Source organism: Aquila chrysaetos, chromosome 8, assembly GCF_900496995.4.
Source record: "Aquila chrysaetos chrysaetos chromosome 8, bAquChr1.4, whole genome shotgun sequence".
NCBI classification, from domain to species: domain Eukaryota; kingdom Metazoa; phylum Chordata; class Aves; order Accipitriformes; family Accipitridae; genus Aquila; species Aquila chrysaetos.
Window position 1 is genome coordinate 22480315 of NC_044011.1, and position 18091 is coordinate 22498405.

Genomic DNA, 18091 nt, shown 5'->3' on the forward strand with positions numbered 1-18091 from the left:
GCATTGTTTTTGGGGTTACGAGGAAAAGCATTGATGATGACAAAGCAGTGAATGCGAGCTGCAGACTTGCTAGTCCAAGTGTCTGTGTCTGCTGATGGTAAGGAGCAGGTCCCTGGCTAAATGTTTGGGTCTTGAATTATTTTGTATAGTTGTTGCAAAATGCCTTCAGACTGTAGCTTGAAAAACTGGTATAGGGAGAAGTTTCCCTGTCAAACCATTCTTTCCTCCCCTTCCTCAGTACTTTATTTCCTATAGACAGAGAGGAGCTGTTTTCTAACAACTGATCCTGCCTCCCTGCTTCAGTTCCTAGAAAAGAACCAAGTGTCACAGAAATACTAATTTTTTTTCTCCCCTTTCCTCTTTTCTGCTGTTGTTGCCAGGGTTCATTCCCACTTGAGAGCGAGCAGTGCAGGGAAGACAGGGAGAGAGGGGGAGGAGTTCAGACTCTCTGTGCAAATACATACAGACCTACTAATCTAAATTGGTGCCTCGTAGAAGAAAATCACAGATGAAGCAAGCGGCTAACAATGGCTCATTCAAAGGCTCTCTTAGTGCTGGAAAACTTTATAGGAGGCAAATTTGTTCCTTGTTCCTCCTACATAGACTCCTATAATCCATCCACTGGAGATGTCTATTGCAGGGTGCCAGACAGTGGCAAAGAAGAGGTGAGTACTACCCAAATGTATAAAGAAGTGAAAACGGGAAGTGCACATAACACTAATATTTTGAGTGGGAGAGGCTGAAGGTGAGAGAACAGAAAAACAATGAAGACAATGCTTAAATGAATAAGTTCTTTGTTGTATTGTAGCACTGTGTAATCTATTGCTGTGTCAGCGAATGCTGTTATTTTTTTACATTTTGCTATTAGAAAGTTACAGGCTGGATCCTAGGCTGGTGTAAATCAACAAAGCTTCAGTAACTTCAGTGGAGCTCCTTCAGCTCACGTGGGAGATGTCTTGTACATAAGTTAACAATAATGCTCAGACTGGCTCTAAGTATAAACAATCTGTAAGAGGGAAAAGGGTTTATTGATCTCTTTTGTAAATAAACTTAGAGGCACTGTATACAACTAAATTTCTCCCTTAGTGTTTTGATGATTTGCAGTTGTCATTTAAAAGGATTTTTGGCTTGCTTACTCTTCCCTGAAGATGGTAAAAAGCTTCCAGACCTTGTTTTGGTATTAGCAGTTAAGAGGAGAGGATGAAGTGGTTGCGATGAGTTTATGCTTCCTTATAACGTAGCCTGTCCTCTGCATCAATGTAATGTTTCCTAGTCCTGTTCTTTCTAGTGGGATGAATGTTTCCTGGTACCTTATAAATGTTCAGGTATGGATAGGCAATGTGACATTCATCTGGGGAGCTGCAGTTTCATTGATGCTACTTTATAAGGGACCTACATGTGTGCATCCAACATAGTGTTTCAGATTTACTGAAGAGAAAAACGACTGGAAAAGCTTGGATAATGCAAAGGGCTTGGCAAATATTGACAAGTACTGTACGGTATTTTCAAAACATTTTTTAAAAGAAACTGCTACTGTGTGTGGCTCTTCACTTGTATTTCAGTCCCATTGATGTCTTTTCTCTTTGCTTCTCTCAGCAGAAACCTTTGCACTGTAATTTCAACTGGGTAAATATTTGCTGGATGCTGATGACCGAGGGTTAAAGAGTAACAGTTTGGGTTTGCTAGAATACATCTGTGTAAGTTCATTCCAACCCTCATTATGCCTGGAAAGACTTCTCTTTGATGCGCAGGTGCAAATCTTCCCGTTCATTCATTTGCAAAATCATTAAGACAAGAGAGATGTGAGAATGCCAGAACAGCCTAACAAAAGTAGGCTGCTGGCCATTCTGGAGATATAGTTCGAGTATTCTAAAGAGCGATGGGTTTTCTCGTTCAGCTTCTGAGTTAGTGGTTGTGCATAGCAGTGGGAACCCAGTTTAAACACCTGTGAAGTTGGCGAATGCTTTACTTCTGCCTTCAGACAACTATACAAGAAGGTTGGGCTCATCTAGACATATCAAAATAAGCATCTAGACCCAGGTCCAACAAAGAACTTGGGATGCTGGTTTCTAGCAAGGCTCAATGTCCAGCTGGATTTTTTCTTGGTTAATTTTAGTGAGAGGTTAGAAGGCAGAACAGAGGCAGACAGCAAATCTGTTGCTGACCCTGGAATTTAACATCAGGTCAGCTGCAGTGGCCATTTGAGCCAGTTTCTGCTAAAAACACCGAATGGTTTTTTTCAGGGGTTAATTTGTCCCCCCAGCTAGATGTCTTAAATTCCAAGTAGCAGCACCAAAGCAAGCTGAACAGATGCCGTGTATCTCCGAAAGACAGGCTGGTAAGAGCTAGTAAGTCCTGGAAATACCTGCTTAAAAAAAATCTCTCTTCAAAGAACATTGCTCCTGCGCATCATCCCCTGGGAAAGTTAATATCATGTCCTGAGGGCAGTTTTGGGTATTTTGATACCAACCTTTTACGATACATCTGGATCGTGTGTTCTTTCTCTGTGCCTGTCTTGTGCAGAAGAGGAAAGCAGAAAGAAGTGTTTCAGACACAGGAGTTCATAGTTGAATTCTTATCCGTGTTTTCTTTGTGGCTCGGCTTTCTTTGCTGCTTATTGCTAGTCAAACTAAGTAACTGTTTAACCTTTGTACGCTCTCTTACTTCTGTACAAATCTCTCTCCTTTTTTTCCTCTTGCTTTTTTTTAGATCAATCTACTGCCACTTCATTCCTTCCTTTGCTGATTTTCTCTTTTGCTGCCTGTGAAAATGCAACATCTTCCTCCCTCTAAACCCGCTGGAGGGTTAAAAATGCAGATAGCCTTAACTTCACACCAGCCCTCCCTCTCTTGAAGTACATGGGCCTTGTGGAAAGCACTGCAGAGGAGAGGACAGATGAGAAGCAGCACCACAATGGCACCTAATGACAGGAGGGTGGAAGAACAAGTTAATTAGTAAGGGTGGTATGGTTTCACAGAGGGTGAGCCTTTTCAGGGCAGCATGCCATCCACACCTGACTCACTCAAGAAGCTGCAGTTCCCCTTTCCCAGGCCTCCTTTGGCCCTGCTCCAGCTGTTTGGTGGCCGACAGCCTGCTGCTGTTGGCACCTGAGCAGTAGGTTGTCGCACTACAGTCGAAAGTCTGAGCTTGGCCAGTGATCCATGTGACCTTGTGTGACTTGGTTTATTCCCACCCTGGCCTCCGTACAAGTATCATTCCCGCCCTCAAACTCTGGTCCTTATTTGTAGGGAGACTATAAATTTTGATGTGCATGGAGGGGGAAGGATTTCCGCCCGCTTGAACTTTTGTGCCCTCGTTAGTAAAACATCATTGGAGTGCCTGTAAATTATTTTGTGATGGTTTTTATAAACCCCATCACAATCTGAAGGAACAGATCTGGAACTCAGTTTTGTGGAATTGATGGGAAGGAGTCTTCAGTGACTGCATGGGAACCAGCAATGTGGCAACATTAGGAGAGGTCAGAATAATCTGATTAATCTTACATCAGCATCCTCCTAGTTATTGACTTGGGCAGATTTCCAAAAGCTGAAGAAATTTGTGAGCAAAAATGATGGGAAACTAAGACAGCTTTGGCTAAACGCCCACCTTGATGTGTATGTTAGACATTGGAAGCAATTAAGAAGTGATACATAGGAAGCAAAAATTCGGAAATAGGGCAGAAAATTAAAATATGGAAGGATGTTGGTAAACTTCTTTAGACTGGTAAACAACATTGAGAAGGAACTGCTTATAAATCAATAGATGCAGGTAGCTTTCATTTAAGAGCCCAGAGGAAATGACTGATGGAAGAGAGCATGTTTTGAGGAATCTTAATCCTTTGAAGCCTACTCTGCTTCAGAAAAGTGCTGGTATTCTGCCACTATTCAGAAAGGTCAGGCTGAAGGACCATGCAGTAGTTATGCGCATCTCAGGCAAAATACTGGCAAGACTGGTATGCACCTATATGAAATGCATATAATGATCTTTCATATCTGTAGACTTTGTTAGGTACCTTATGAGAGAACTGACTAAACCCCCCGAGTCTTAGAAAGGAGCTATTTTTTTTTTTTTTTAATGTGAGGGCGTTAATGAGTTTCTAGCCATGATCAGATAAGATTAAAAATTTTCTCTGAGTGTCTATTCTGTAAATGTATTCTTAGTCCTTGCTTGAACCAGCTGAGGGAAAGGGAAGAGGAAATCGAAGGCTAGCAGGGCATACAGTCTGTTCCTTCCCCAACCCCTTACTTTCATCATTTCCTGGTGTGGCTGAAGTCCCATGCTGCAAGGACTGTGGACATTTAGACTGAGGCTGCATGTGCTCTGCAAATTTGCTTGTACTTTCCCCCATGAGAAACAAGATTCTGCATGGGTTGGGCCAGTGGCACTTGCTGGCGCCAGTTGGCTGGTCTGGCATTTCCTCCAGGCCTGGAGGGTTGCCCACAAGTTGTGGAATGTAGAGAAAAGCAAGAGTTAAAGTGGAATAGGGTATGAAGAAAAGAAACTGCCTTGAGTTATGAGATGGTGTCTTGAGAACACGAAAATGGAGAGGCTGTCAATAGTCACAGCTCTTCAGAAGTGAAGTCTTCCCAATGATGTGATCTGGATTATTAGCCTCTCAAATATGAGTTAATCTGCTGATTGTTTGATATTCTTTCTAAGGCCTTCCATTAATATTCACCATCCCTTTTTTGCTTTTTTTAGGTGGAAGCTGCTGTCAAATCTGCCAAAGCTGCCTTCCCAATTTGGTCCTCAAAAAGTCCATTGGAAAGATCTCAGATCCTGAATAAATTGGCAGACCTGATTGAACGTGACCTGGAAGCATTTGCACAAGCAGAGTCAAAGGATCAGGGTAAAAACTGGAACTGTTCATCTCAAATATAGAGTGTCTTGCTGAATATTGAAACCTTGATGTGCTTGAACTTTGCACAAGTTGCTGATTTTGGATTCCTGCGGCATTATTGCTTTTCAGAATTGCTGACTTTGACTTCGGTTGTTAGATATTTGGAATGCAATACTACAGGGGAGCTGTTGTTATCGATTATGGTTGCACTGTGCCGTGGATTACCTGGGCGCAGGACAAAACGCATTTCCCCAAAAACATGCAAATCAGCTTTCAGAGCAGAGTTTAAAGCACTGTTTCTGCCCAAGATAACACAGCAGTGTGCTTGTTTTTGTTTCAGGAAAAACTATTACATTTGCTAGAACAGTGGACATCCCTCGGGCCGTGTACAACTTCCGATTCTTTGCCTCTTCCATCCTTCATCACACAACAGAGTGCACCGAGATGGCAACCATGGGCTGCGTGCACTACACCTCGAGGGCACCTGTAGGAGTTGGTATGATGCTCCTGAAATGCTGAAAAGCTTGGCAGAGTGTCTGCCTCAGTAGTGGCTCAACAAAGAAGAGGATTTTTCAAAAGCATTTGTCGTCTCTGGATCACGTGCTAAACATGACTAGTCTGCTTAAGCATGAGCAACTTTATGTAAAATCGGTTATGTTACTTTATGTAAAATCAGTTATGCTACTTCATGGTAAAAAGAATGTTTATATGCCTTAAAAAGCCTCTGTTTTAACCTGGTGGCTCTCACCCTCAAAACCTCTCGTGTTTCATATGTGCATGTCTGTGTGGGTAAATAAGTATTACTGCTGTGGGTCAGGGAGGCGTTTGGAAGCATGCAGCTGCTGCTCCTGCAGCTCCAGGGAGAGCTGGATCTTCCTCGCCTTTGGAGAAGCAGTAGTAGCTTGCAACGTGACATTTCAGCCTGTGACTGGAATGCACACGGGTGGCTAAAGCGCTTTTAGCTGGGGAATTGCTGAACTCAGCCACTAGATGCTGCTGGTGCTTCAGAAATAAAGTGGCTGTGCTGACTTGAGGAGTAATGGAGTCGTGATGATTCCATTATTATCTCAGTATGTATGAATGTTCCACATTCACACTTGAATTATTTAAAAAATAAAATTTGCTAACCTAGAGGACCTATTTAAAAGTTTTTGTGAGCAGTGGAGAACATAAGTATTGCTGGTAAAATCACTCTCATAAGGAAAAGGCACTCCTTGCATCTGCTCCATCAAACAGCGAGAAATCCTGTGACTTCTGTGAGCAATCGTAGCTAACAATTACAGATTGTTTTTGACTATTTCCTCTAAATATGTAAGGTGAAAGTATTCCTAAAGGCAATTACTGAAAAAATTCTGGTCTTTCAGCAATTCATGGAAGCATCAGTTCTTACACTGATAAATTTGGCACTCATAAGTTAGGCTAAAATGTATTGGGAAAATATGCGCTGTATGTTATGCACGCTCTTTTTTGTATTAAAATTGGGGAAAAAAAAAGTTGGAAAGAGCAAAAGAAAGCAAGAGTGATCTGAGCTAACACACATTAATTTGCTGTTGACTAACACAGCATGTTACCACAGACCAGTTGATGTACATAGTTTTTATGGCTAACCTTGTGTCATTGTTCCTAGAAAACACTGAAAAGCTGCTGTGAATATAAGCTTCTGCCCTGAAGAAGCAGCAAAACTTATTCAGAGAGTTCAGCTGATCACCTTTAGGATCATTTGTGCAAATCTTTTAAAATCATCTGCCTCTGAGAAATGTTTCTAGCTGCAAATTTATTGTACAATTGTCTGGAAATAAAAGCCATAGCCAAATTCCCTTCATAAATCTGAATTGGTGTATAACTGCTTGAGATTGTCTCCCAGCAGACTGAACTCCTGTCTTTTGTGGTTTTGCTTTGTAGCTGGTTTAATCAGTCCCTGGAATTTGCCACTATATTTGTTGACCTGGAAAATAGCTCCTGCTATCGCATGTGGAAATACTGTGGTTGCCAAGCCAAGTGAGATGACATCTGTCACAGCTTGGATGATGTGCAAACTCTTGGAGAAAGCAGGTAAGTCCCGTAGTATGCTAAGGAGGGAGAATGGGATGGGAATGCTTTCCTGTGCACCATATTTTTTGTTGCAGAAATCAGAAAGTGCTCAAAGAATTTGGGAAAGACTGTTTGCTGTAGCTGAATGTTGCACTGGAGAACAAAAAGCTCTCCCTGTCCTCATAATATCCCGTCTCCCCACCCCAGCTATTGCCCTTTTTTTTTTTCCCCACTATCTCCTCATGAAAATTCTTCCTGTGCCTCCTTTCCCTCTCCTGCGCTCCACTTAGAGGTGATGTAAGTCTGTGGTGCCAGCAGAGGAACCATGAGGGCATAAGAGAGTGAGAATCAGCTCTCAGTTGCTGTGTCGTGGCTGTATTTGGTGCACTATTAAGAAAAACTGCTTTTTCCCTCAATGACTGAACACTGAGTCTCTGATGATGGGTCTCAGGCAAGCTTGACTGATCAGTGGAATTGGTTTTATCTCTTAACCCATGACACCCAGAGTTATTAAACTTCATGCGTTTCAGCTAGTACTTAAGTTAAGGGTTGGTCTCTGTCACGCTAGAGCTACGGGTAATTTTCTAACTTGAGACAAAACACAGTGAAGTGAAACTGGCAGAGCAAGGGAAAGTGTACGATGACTGCGTGCCTTTCTTCCCATCAGGAGTACCCCACGGGGTGGTGAACATCGTGTTTGGAACAGGCACCAAGGCCGGAGAAGCCCTCGTCTGCCATCCCGACGTGCCTCTGATCTCCTTCACGGGAAGCACGCTGACAGCCCAGCGGATCACGGAGAAAAGTGCTCCGCACTGCAAACGGCTTTCACTGGAACTGGGAGGCAAAAACCCCGCAATCATCTTCGATGATGCCGACTTGATGCAGTGCATCCCCACGACCCTGAGGTCCAGCTTTGCCAACCAGGTGCCTCCCACCTCTGTAGCATATAAACCCTGTTATGTGTCTGCGAGTGTGTGTGTGTGTACGTGCACATACCTTTGGATGCAAATCCTAAATTGTCAAGGTCTGTTTCAAGATTCTCTGTTGTAGGCAAACTGCAAATAGAAAAATATGAAAAAAATTTCATTATTCCACAAGCAGGGAAACAAAATTATAAAGGGGTCTTCCTAGTACTCTCCATCAGAAAATAACAAGGTGTCATTATCCCTTTCAAAATAGTTATATTGCTTATCCTTCCAGAAAGCAGCGGTTTTAAATCCAACCCTGCAAATAAGTGGGAAGCTTGCTGATTTTCTGGAATTAAATTAGGAGACTCCCCCAAGAATTCTATCAATGTTCCTCTTCCCTCATCACCACCCTTAGGAGAGATCACCAAAGCCGTGAAAGTGTATCAGGGCAAATGTTCAGAAAAATAGCTTGGTATCAGAAAGGGCTTATCAGGAAATGAAGACAGAGATCATTCAGAATTGGAAATCACTTTTCCTATGAAAAATGTTGGAGAAGACAACATGCAATTAATGAAAAATCAAATTTATTTGCATTAGTAAGTGACTGTCCCATCCTGTTATTGCTGTTTTGTCTTTTTCTTCTTTTTCCTTTTTAATCTGGGAAAAATCCTACTTTGTAGTGTTGGTGAATGTAGTTTGCAGTCCTGAGGATGCAGGGACACAAGCCTCGTTCTGGGATGTGACTCTTATTAATACTCATCAATAGTACAATGTAATCTGAACTAATACTGTTGTTTTTCTTGTTTGTTTCTTTTTGGTAGGGTGAGATCTGTCTCTGCACCTCCAGGATCTTTGTTCAGAGGGGCATATACAGTGAGTTTTTGAAGAGGTTTGTGGCAGAAGCTAAGAAGTGGAAGGTTGGGAACCCCTCAGATCCTACAGTCGACATGGGAGCACTAATAAGTAAAGAGCATCTAGAAAAGGTGATGTTATGTGGAGTTTACATGGTCTCATCTCATCTTTTAGAGGGCTATGAAAGGTGATTTCAGAAGTGTATGGAAAGGACCATGTCCTCTCCAAGATTAGCTCTGAGGAATGATGATTCAAAGCCATTATTATGAGGTATCTTTTTGATACGGTTTCTGTGGCCTGGGATCACGTGATTACTCCAGAAAAATCAACTCTATGGGGAAAATAACTTCAAATGACAAACAATATTTTTTTCCCATTTGAAGTGAAATAATTCAAAATGTGTAAATCTAAATCCTGAATTTATACTAAGCAATCCTAGAGTTCAGCAATATTTTCATGGATTTTTAATATTGCATTTGCTGAGATCACTTATTGGCCTAATAAGGCAAGGTTAACAAGGTAAAAGTTTTATTTTTATATCACTCTTGGGCAAATTCTGGGGAGTACAAGACCGGTTTGCTAGGACTGCTTGCAGTAATTTGAATTGGGTATATGCAGAGGGAAGCTGAGATGGTGCACAGTTAAACATAGTCTGCTTTAGTGGCTTATATGAAATGAATTTTTGTGGTGTCAGAGTTCAGGAGAGCAGATGCTCATGTCCCAAAACTATCTGACACAATCAGCATAAGCAAGAAGCAAACCGAAAACCACAGAGTGAGAGAGAAAGCCAAACCTTTGTCATGCTCCCTGATGCCTCAGCAGTTTCTCCAGGCCTGTTCAGAAGTAGAGCGGCAGAAACACCCACTTCCCGAGGTCCGAGGTCTGTGGCAACACAGAGGACTTCCGAGTCTAACCTACCAAGATGGTTAAAAGAAGAAAAAGAGAAAGAAGGCCCGGTGGTATCTCTGTGGTGTTTCTACAGGGAGAGAAACCAGGCAATGATTTCAGAAGAGCAGAAGTAGATCTATAGCATGTCCTATGTGTTCAAGGTAGCATACGATAGCAGCAGCCATGGAAACAGCTTTAATTATTTATTGATGAGATTTTCTGCAGCATTCATGGCTTTGTCATCCTAGTGGCATGTAAACATTTAACAAGCCTGCCTGTGAGGTAGGAAAATATTACTGATCCCTTCAAGTAAATGAGTGAACCGTGGCATGGAATATGTGGCAAACTGCCCAAGGTCCTGGAAGAAGACAGGGAGGCTCTGGAACCACTTGTGTTTTCACCAGGGGCCCTACCCTTTTGAGAATAGTTAGTGAGAAGGGCGACTGGTGTTGCCTGGAGAGAGAGAAAGATTGTTTTACAGCAAGAAATACCCAGCCTTACTTTTACAGAAACATAACAACAAAAGCTAGGGAATGACCTCTGTTGTTGGGAGGGAAGTAAAGGCAGTGTGATCCAGTTGGAGATATTCAGGGGCTCCTGTTGATGTGCCCAGACCGGAGAGGTGGACCCTCAGGTTTTGGTGTCCTTTAGCAGTGATGTTTTCCTGCTGCTTCCCCAGGTAAGGAGCTACGTGAAGAAAGCCCAAGCTGAAGGAGCCAGAGTCCTCTGCGGAGAGGGAGTGGATTCCTTGGCTCTCCCAACTGGCAACCAGAAAGGCTATTTCATGTTGCCCACAGTTATTGCCAAAGTCAAGGACGAATCTTGTTGCATGCAAGAAGAGATCTTTGGTCCTGTGACATGTGTGGTAGCATTTGATACAGAAGAAGAAGTGATCGAAAGAGCCAACAGTGTGAAATACGGCCTGGCAGCCACCGTGTGGTCCAGCAATGTGGGACGCGTTCATCGGGTGGCACAAAGACTACAGGCTGGATTGGTGTGGACCAACTGCTGGCTTGTTAGAGATCTGAACTTGCCATTTGGTGGGATGAAAGCCTCAGGCATAGGAAGAGAGGGAGCAAAGGATTCCTATGAGTTCTTCACTGAAGTCAAAACTATCACAATAAAGCACTGACATATGTCAACAGAAGTATTTTAGGGTAAAATAAATGACAGTAATTTGTGTTACCGTAAATGGCTTCCTGGAACACAGGCTGCTATTGTGGCCGTCTTTTTCTTGAACTTTGGTCAAGTAATATCAATGGCAGCTGAAAATAGTCATCCCAAATGCTAATGTTGAATTTAGCCTTTCATGTTAAATGAGAAGATCAGTGTGGACTCCACAACCATCCCAGCCCAAGCCAGATGACCTGCTTATCTTATGGATCCTAAAGCTTTTTGAGTATTCCCGTCTCAAAAATCTGTCCCTCCAAGGCAGATTGTGGAAAGGATGATGTATGACTGTACCTGTGGCTGGTGGATTACCTTGAGGGACAAAGTGGCAAGCACGTTTTCAGGCTGATACTGTAATGGGAATCAGCCTGTTTCCACTACAAGCAGTACGTTCCACGTACCAATCTGTATTGCACTTCACTGATATCAGACAAGGACTAGTGCTACAGCACACTAAACACCTAAAGCGGTACCTTTAGTCTATTAAGTGGTATTAAACCGTATGGTCATGAAATTCTCATGATACACAGAGACAATAAATGTTTTAGTTATAACCTGTTTTATGGTATGCAGCTGAATCATCCTAACACTTGTTCTCTAACTATTTTGAAATTACAGCCTTTTGTCACTTCTAGGCCTCAGTGATGGTGTTTTTCACATGCCTGCACAAAGATTTGGCTACATCACAGACAGTGTCATTCTTCATTAATAAAGACTGGAAGTGACTCCTAAGAGAACTAACTGTTGGAAATCCTTGTCACCAAAAATCCTTGTCACCAAAATGTTATACCACTGGTAACTTTCCCTCATTCATTTACAGAGCTTTTTTTTTTTTTTTTTTTTTAATTGGGTATCTCACAAACTTGTTCACATTCCACAAAAAGAGAAATAAAGTTGGATACACATTTCTTCCCCTCTGAGATGGCTATGTTGCTACTGAATTTTTACAGCAGTCCTTCATGATTTGTTTTTCAAGCTTTGAGCTGAATTCCACAGTAAGCAAAGCTGCATGGAATTTCATGAATGCCTGTATTCTGAGAAGAGCTAATGAGTCACTGGGATATTTTTTCAGGGCTGTTGGGGGAAAAGAGCACCTCTAAAATACAAAAAAACTGATGGAAAAATTATTACTGATGAGATGTGAAAGAATGGAGTAGCAAATTGCTCCTCTGCACGCTGAAAAGAAAACACACAGATTTGGGGTTGATAGAAAATGCAATTTTATTTTTTGTACAGTTTATAACATTTTGAGGTGTGCAGCTATCATATGCAGGGCTGTAATATCTTGTAAAACTGGTGTAGAGAGTCTAGAGGAGTCTCTAGGCCTTGAATACCAATCCATACCTTTATTTTGATATTTCTGATTAAGACAGGTTTTTGGCATAGTGTAACTTTCAAGAGCATATTTTCCAAAGAGGATTTATTTTTTCTTTCCAGAGTTTGGCCAAGCTAATGCTGGGATTTGCACTTTTCTTAGTAAAAATAAAAATGCCAACAGGGTGTTTTAAATTATGGCTGCAGAAAGGCAGTCTTTTCTCTCTCTTTAAGTGCTTTTTGGTGAGAGGAGTCACTGGAATAAATAGTGGTGGTGGTGTCCTTGTCTTGCGTGAGTCATGCCAGGGACTGCTCTAGAGGTCTTAAGAGTAGGGGGATGGATCCCACCTCCCCCCCTTCCAGATGTCACTCCAGAGTGAGTCGCTAACCAGGAACATTTGATACGTGTGTCCTGAGTTGGCTACAAAGCTGATTTTCTCTTTCAGAAAACTTACTGAAAATAACTTGCTCCCCAGAGCTAAGGCCTGAGTGTGTGATGAACCTTGAAATCTCTGGATCAAACGTGGTTGCAGGGCAGACCTACCAGGCAGGCTGGGAACGTGGTCATCTGATGGATTTGCAACAGGTAACCCTAACTGGAGATGAGTTAAGGAAATACATAAAAATGATAGGCTTAGTGAATTGATGTATTCTGAAGAAGCACAAACATTTTATTTTAAAACTGTCTAGGTCTATTGGTGACCATGTGGTGGCAGCAGAACACCTGCCTTGTTTTATTTATCCCCCAGTCACTCGTTTTGCTGGGAGGGGAATGAACAGCTACCTCAGTGCAGGTTTTATTCTGCCAACTATTTTTTTTTTTCTTTTTTTTTTTTTTTTACAAATCCTGTTTGGAAGAGCAAAAGAATCCGAAAGGTGTGAAAGGCTTCATTAGTTCGGGGGGGCAGGCATTTTCAGCAACAGCAGATGGGATATTACACAGTTAGTAGATTTGGATGGGTTCTTTCCCCCACCTGGATCTGGTCTAGGTTCAGTTTCAATGAGCTGAATTTTCTTTCAGGTGTTGATTTTCGCTTGCTGTTAGATGTGATGGGAGATTTCTGTATATATTTCATGTACAGGAGATAAAGGCCTGTGCGTCATCTGTGTGTTTCTGGTCCAAGATATCTGAAGTATTTTGTAGAGAGGTGAAGTAGTAGGTGGGGAGGGGACAGAGCCCTGCAGGACCCCCAGGTGAGAGGTATGGAGGTGGCGGGTCCATGTCCAGCATGGCTCTGAGGCTTTCTCAGAGGTGAACTCCTGGGGTGCCCCATTCAGTCACCCCTGTGTCTAGGCACCTCAGAGAGGTAAGGGAGGTCCGCTGGTGCTAATGGTGATGCTTACTTTTGGGCAGGAGGGAGAGCCCATGTGAAGATACAAAATATTGTCCCTCTCTGCATTTCCCACCTGTAATGGAGTCTTTCCTTCTACAGTTAAGGTGCAGTTGAAGTGCCTTGCTTATTCTGCTATTTCTTGCCCTTTTAGATAAGTAGAGATTCACATATGTATATATGCACATGGGTAGCTAGGTGGGTGTTACCTGGTGGGGAGGTTTCTTTTCCTGCCTGTACTAATGGGTAACTCTTGCATTTCACACACCCACCTCCAGCCTCGCTAGCCCACAAGAGACCTGCTGGTGCTCGTGGCTGTGAAGTGGGTGACATGAGAGAGGTTACCTGCTTGTACCACGGGCTGTCGGTGGGGACACTGAATTCTCCTACATCCCAAATGCTATGAACTTTCCCATATTTTCTTTATTCAGACTGACTTCTAGTATAGCGAGGTGTGTGGATAGGTGTCTCCCATCTTACAGATGAAGTAGTCCAAGAACTTCTTCCTGCAGATGATGGTGTCTGTTGCAGCTGCTTTGTTTCTGGATTTTCTGTTCTTGGTCCCAGCAAAGAGGATATCCTGGAGGATGAGGCAGGCTGATCCAAGGCATCAGGCTGATGGCTTTCATGGAGCTCTCCGGCCTACGCGACCTGGAATTTTCCAACCTGGCAGCAAAGCTTTTTTTTTTTTTTTGTAGACTGCCCTGGCTTGTGCATGAAATCATGTGGCCATTGTGAGGATTTGTTTAATTACTGTTACGTAAACCCCGAAGAGTTGCTCCATCTGTTAATTCTTACAGATGGAGTGAGTACAGTTCTGTTTAACACCAGAAGATTATCTCACTGGTGTGAGATGATTACTTTACATGGGTAGGTAGTAATATACTTGCCATACTTTACAGCTCTCAATTACCATAGGGTTATTTTTGTTTTATTTCAGATCTTTTCTTAGCATGTTTATATCTGTATCCAGCTATTGTATAATGCTTGAAAGCATCTTTGCTTAGGGAGATTCTGGGCATACTTCAGAGAGGGGACACATCAGTTCTAATGTTTGTATTCAAATCAAGCTACATCCCTGTTCCCACAGTGTTTGTAACTTAAGCAAAACAAGAAGTATTTGTAAAACTCCCAGGGATGAAAACAGACTTGACTTTTTGGGTCAAAAAAGTTTCATGCCGAATTTAACTTAAATGTGCAGAACTAGAATGTAAGCTAGGCTAGTTTTAGAACCTTAGCTTTGAATTTCCAAGCTTCAGAAAGCTATACCTTAAGATTCAGCTTCACAGGTAGAGGCTGATCTCTTATCCCTAAGATCTTCCTCTTACAACAACAAACAATAACAACAACAACAACAACAAAAGAAGAAGAAGAAGAAAAAGGGTGGTGGGATCCTGAGGGAACTGTGAGGACTTTCCTGTCAGGCTTGTCCTCAGGGTTGAGGTATAAGTTTTTGTTCAGTCTGGAAGGATGTTTGCTCAACACCTGTCTCAGCTCTAGAAGGGATGCCATCTGAAGTGTCCAAGTACTTGAATTCAAGCTTCTTATTAAGCCTATGGATTTTCTGTGCGGTGCGAGAGTGAAAAATGAAAATTGAATGAAATTTTCCTAGCCTGGACTTGGGTCCCACTCTCCACCCTAGTTAGTAAAGTGTGCTGTAGAAAGCTAAATGTAATGAATAGAGGAGACCCAGAACAGTTGCAGGAAATCCTGGTGACTGGGCCATTTTCTTCATTGAATTCTGGTCCCCTCCTTTCCGAGCTTTTGTTTTTGCACCTGGAGGGTGATGCTTGTACTTAGGGGGCCTCAACGCACTGGCTTTGTTGTTCTAGAATATATAAAAATCCATATTTGTAACACTTATATTCTAGGTGAAGAGTGGTGTATAACGAGGAAAAGTGGGAAGTCCCGCAGTTTTATAACTGCGTAAACTGGATGCATTTTAATGCAGCTGAAAGCTAGTTATGCATCCAGAAACTGTATGTGTATGGTGCTGCCCTCTGAAAAGAAGCAGTTGAAGAGGATTTGGGGATTGTGAGGGAAAGCACAATCAGCATGAGAATACCAGCTCAGCCAAACCAGCCCAACAAAGTAGAACTCAGCATGAGCTATGCTACATCATTGCAATTAACAGGGGAGCCAGCGTGATCCTGAAGACAAGCAGAAGTGTGCTGAAACTGCAAATAATCTTTACCTTTGTATATAGTTTTACTGTGGTGTTGTGCATCTATTTCTGATCTCTTTTAAAGGATGTGGAAGGAGGAAAATTATTCCCAATTTTGAAAAAAGTCCTTCTGGTATGGGACTTAGACCTTGGACCATGTGTTGCAAGATCCTTTGGCTTCAGAAACACCTGCTTTACTAAGACAACTGGTGTGTGTGTGTTCAGATGCAGGGAAGCAATTACAGGGGTCGGTGATGAGTGCGGAGGGGCAGATGCACACTACTGGGCTGGTATTTCAAAGAGCAAGTTTTGTCTTCTAAAACACAGGAGGTGGTGGAGCACACCTGACAGATGTCCCCTCTGTTCAGTGATGAGTTAACCATGGCACAACCTGGCTTATGGTGTTTCCTTCTGGCACCAGGTGTCCTTAATCATTTCCTAGAAAATGCAAATACTCCTGCAGAAGGGAGCACAAGTGTCCTGTGAATGGGGTATGGCCTGAGGTTTAAGGCGTGCCCTTTCCATAAAGGGGAAGATGCGGAGTCATGACCTGCCAGGTGGATCAGGCCAAGGTGTCTCACCTGGTTGCGACCACTCAGTCTTTGTCCTGGGCTTCGAGAAGATGTGCTGGACCTCGCAGCTTGGCTCAGGTGAGGGCAGGGATGCCTGGTCCAAGGAGCCTGCTGGGATGTGAGTAGGTGAAAGACAGATGCTAAGCTGTAGTCAAGCCTGAGCATAAGTACTGGGGTAACCTCACTGTAGGCATGTGGGGCCTTTGCGCAGTTATGTGTAAGATGAAATAAGAACATTTCCCTGTGTATGAGAGGTGTTGTGGGCTGCTCAGATATGATAGTGATGGGGCCTCTCTAAGTCCCCAAAAGAGCAAAAGGCTTCTTTTAGAGTAATGCTAATGAGAGCTATCTCCTGGTTTCAGAGAAATGGAAGTCATTACAGATCATTTATTGTGGAGAAGTAAGGATGCACAGTCATTCACAGGGTGCTAAACTTGTCCAATTAACTCTGAGCTCCTGAAATAATAATGAAAAGATTATGCTACCATTTTAGCAATTGAATTTTCTCCTCCTTTGGGAACAGTGCATATTAGAGTGAGGGTTTACCCTCGGTTACAGAGAGATTTCTTGTTTTTCTTCAAGTTTGGCTGACCCAATACAAAAGTCAGGCAAAAGTCACATTTTCTGTAGCTGTAAAATAACATTTTCAAGGGTTGATTAAAAAAAAAAAAAAGGAAATAAAAGGAACATTTCCTAATCTTGCCTTAATTTTTAAAAATTTGTTTACACTTACTTGGCTTGAGTGAATTAACTGTGTTTACCTGCTGAAAATGCAAGCTTTTGTCCTCAGGAGGAATGCCAAAGTGTTTGTTGGTGGAAATAGAATGTCTGGGATTCTGTTTGGGATTCTTGTGCTAAAATATCCATGTTTTCACATGAGTACTTGTTAGCTGAAAATAGGTAAATTCAGTCCCGCTTAATGGCTGTATTTCATTTACCCTTTTCCAAGAAGACACTGGAGCCAGTTTTCCATGTAGAGGACATTAGAAGTTTGATTAGGAAATTACCTCCTTCCTGTGCTGTTTTGCTCCCAGACCTGCACTAAGCTTTTTGAGGATGGAAGTGATACTTTGTAGCCTACAATTATATTCCTACAGTTAATAATTTTTTTTTTTTTCAGAGCTGTCAGTTTTGCCTCTTCAAATGCACCATGTGGAGGGTTTTTTTGATCATCAAATGTGTCTCTGGACTTTGTGGGTTTGAGTCATATGGGACAGGGGTGAAAAGCAGCATCCTGCAACAGCCATGTGCACAAGAGTTTGTTGGAGATTTGAGGAGAAATTTGCTGTTACAGTGCTGTGAGATTCTTCTAGATCAGTTGGCCCCTGCTAGGAGCTTCAGACTGCTTTCTCTGTTGGTGATATATTTTGAAACCTTTGCTTTGTGTTTAAAAAATACATGTATGTGTGTATGTGCAAAACTATTCAGATATGTAGTTTCCATAGCGTGGTGCTCCAGTAAGAAGGGCAAGCTGAGCTGTTGTTCCATGTGCTTCCAAAGAAAATCTCACTCTGATCTGAGACCTTACCTTCCTGCTCAGTTTCTTTCCATGAGCAGCCTAAAAGAAAAACAGTTTTTCAGATTCCTGAGCTCTTTATAGCACAACCTGCTCTGTATTTGTAGTGCTTAACACCATAGACTCATCTAAATAATAAAGTTCCCTTATTTTAAGAACAAGGGTCCAAGGGAGGTCACATTCTTCTCAGCTGATACAAACCAATATCTACTTTTCGTCATCAGCTGATGATTTGGTCCTGGTTTTGCTGTCATCCTGCCTAGGACTTGCTTTTCCTTTCCTCCCAGGCTCTGATCCATACCACTTTTCCCCAGTGGGGTTAGAACATTGTTTACCAAAGCACCTTGTGCTTCTTTGCCTGAGAGATGTGGCTTTTCGCTGCTGGGGGAGGAAAGTCATTCCTTCAGTCATTCTTCCTGAGGTTTGGCTAGGTTATTGCAGTTTATGGAGTGTGGACGTGAAGACGATAATGTTCTTTCCAAGGACAAAATTCAGCAAGGGGTGC

The 18091-nt window shown here is 42.4% G+C and overlaps 1 protein-coding gene across 2 annotated transcripts; it reads left to right on the top strand.

Moving 5' to 3' along the window:
- Window positions 1–11609, top strand: ALDH8A1 (aldehyde dehydrogenase 8 family member A1). 2 transcript variants are annotated; one of them, XM_030021197.2, is made up of 8 exons: window positions 10–97; window positions 381–665; window positions 4702–4849; window positions 5181–5336; window positions 6743–6892; window positions 7539–7795; window positions 8601–8762; window positions 10199–11609. In XM_030021197.2, exons 2-8 carry the CDS (start codon window positions 528–530, stop codon window positions 10649–10651), a joined length of 1464 nt encoding a protein of 487 aa, XP_029877057.1. In that variant the 5' UTR covers window positions 10–97; window positions 381–527; the 3' UTR covers window positions 10652–11609. The 2 variants fall into 2 exon arrangements, with proteins under 2 accessions (XP_040981413.1, XP_029877057.1); XM_041125479.1 differs by lacking the exon at window positions 381–665 and having other exon boundaries at window positions 1–97.
- Window positions 11610–18091: the final 6482 nt, after the last annotated feature.